Source organism: Penaeus vannamei, chromosome 12, assembly GCF_042767895.1.
Source record: "Penaeus vannamei isolate JL-2024 chromosome 12, ASM4276789v1, whole genome shotgun sequence".
Taxonomy (NCBI): domain Eukaryota; kingdom Metazoa; phylum Arthropoda; class Malacostraca; order Decapoda; family Penaeidae; genus Penaeus; species Penaeus vannamei.
This window is the reverse complement of record NC_091560.1, coordinates 31,585,316-31,587,815: the sequence shown is the minus strand read 5'-3', so window position 1 is coordinate 31,587,815 and position 2,500 is coordinate 31,585,316. Positions and strand designations below refer to the sequence as shown.

The 2,500-nt window shown below is 32.2% G+C and overlaps 1 protein-coding gene across 1 annotated transcript in view; it reads left to right on the top strand.

The window, feature by feature from the left end:
- LOC138863530 (carbohydrate sulfotransferase 5-like) overlaps positions 1 to 2,500 on the top strand; it is a 4,326-nt gene extending 1,826 nt beyond the window's left edge. The window contains exon 2 of the mRNA XM_070127695.1: positions 2,155 to 2,500. Coding sequence (XP_069983796.1) covers positions 2,155 to 2,500 — 346 coding nt within the window. The remainder of the gene's footprint in view (positions 1 to 2,154) is intronic.

Genomic DNA, 2,500 nt, shown 5'->3' with positions numbered 1-2,500 from the left:
AATAATAAGGATAATAATGATAATACTGACAGTAAAACCAATAATAACCAGAAACACCCAGAGAGCGCATACCTCCGCCAGGGCAACGGGGTCACTGATGCAATGGAATTATCTACACTTGAAGCATCACATTAGAATCCCCTTTTCCTCAAGGGCACAGGCGGCGTCCGTGTTTCCTTCCCCCGCTGTGCTAACGAATCCTTTAAGAAGTTCCTGGATCCGGACCATCACCGAAATCTAATGGCTTCTGAGTTGTGCTCTGAACTTTCTAGATTATCCTGCTAACCAACAAACAAACGCTATCAAAAACATAACCTCCTTGGTTGAGATAATTACGATAATGAGAATGAAAATAATCATAATGATAACAAGAAAAAACATTATTTTTATATATGGTATTACTAATTGTTGTTACCATTATTGTTATTATTGCCTCAGCCAAGGAGGTTATGTTTTTGGTAGCATTGGTTAGTTTATTTGTTGTTAGCTAGATAACTCAGAGTTAAGATCAGACTTTTATTTATCTATTTTTTTTCCTTTTTACGAGGTGTGTGTCAACCTAACTCTTGGTGGTGATCCGCATCATCATTATCATCACCATCACCATCATCAGCATTATAATAATAATAATGATAATAATGATAATAGTAATAATCATTTTTATCATATATGATGACGATAATGATAATCATCATAATTATCATCATTCTCGTGATTATTACTACAACAATAACAAACAACAACAACTACTACTACTATTATTATCACTATCATCATCATTATCATTATTTATATTGTTATTGTTATTATTATTATTATTATTATTATTATTATTATTATTATTATTAGTAGTAGTAGTAGTAATAGTAGTAGTAGTAGTAGTATAACTATTAGTATTACTATTTTGTAAGATAATGATAATAATAATTATTATCATTACTGTTATTTTTTAATACTATTATCATTCTTATTGTTATTATTATTATCATTTTTGTCACTATTTTTATAATGATGATGATGATCATCATCAGGTACTGTAAATCATGATGATTAATTTCGTTGCTATTATGGTGATTAGTATTATTGTTTATATTATCATTATCATCAAGAACAGTAATAACAAAAATGATAACAATCATGAAAACTATTAATATAATTTTTATTATTGTCTTTATCATTATTATCATGAAAATAATGATAATAATAATAATAGTTAATATTACTTTTATTATCATTGCCATCATAATTATCATGACTGGCATCATTATTGTCAATATCATTTTTTGATCATTATAGTTATAAGTAGTAATGTAAGTATTATTGTAATCATTCTTAGTATTATTATTGTTGGTGGTTTTATTATCATCATTGTTTTCATTAGTATTATTACTATGGCTATCATCATAAAGATTATTATTATCATTATCACTATTTTTATTATTGTCATTATTATCATCATTATTATAATTATCATTATCCTGATCATGATTATTATCAATCCAATCATCTTTATCATATTGTTGAATTATCGTTATCATTATTATTATTATTACTATTATTATTATCATAATATTATCATTACATTATCATTGTTATTGTTATCATTATAATCATCATTATTATTATCTGTGTCATTTTCATTAGCATGATTATTATTATGATTATTATTATCATCATTATCATTATTATTCAGTGGTTAGGATATTCATCAGTCATTATCTATATTATGAATTCAATCAAAATCCGACCAAAACGAGAATGTAAGGCGTTCAAAAAATACTATTATTCTTTTAAATCTTTATCTTATCAATATGATTTCGTGTTATCTGTGAACTTCTAAATTGGACTAAGATATTGCAAGGAAATGAACAGAAATTGTACTAATAAGAAGCCGGCCAAGTTGTTATTGGTGTTGTTTGTCGCATAGTTGGTCAGACGCCATTTCTCAAAACACGAAGCGATCAAAATCTCTAGGAATTTTATACTGTACTTCGTTAATGTGTTTATAAACCTGCGTCCATCACTGTAAAAGAGAGAGGGAAAGTGAGAAAAAACACGATCCATTGATAATACTGATGACTGATTATTATCATTAAAGCTGACACTCATTCCCCGCGTGGATAATCAGCCCTCACAGCTTAATGTTACTTCCAGGTACGTGTTGGTCCGGTACGAAGACCTCGCCCTCGACGCCGAGCGGGTGATGCGGCGCCTGTACCCCTTCATGCGGCTGCCCTACACAGCGGCCGTTGCCAGCGCGGTCGCCTTCCACACCGTACGCCTGGAGGAGGAGGACCACCCTTATAGCACCATCAAGAACTCGAAGTCGACTGTGTTCGCGTGGCGCCAGCACCTCCCCTTCCGAGACATGGAGAGGATCCAGAGGGAGTGCGGGGACGTCCTCGAGGCTTATGGCTACAGGAGTTTCCACACGCCAAGGGAGTACGGGGATCTGAAGGTGTCTCCGCTGTCTCTGACAGAGGAGGAGGTGAATCGATAG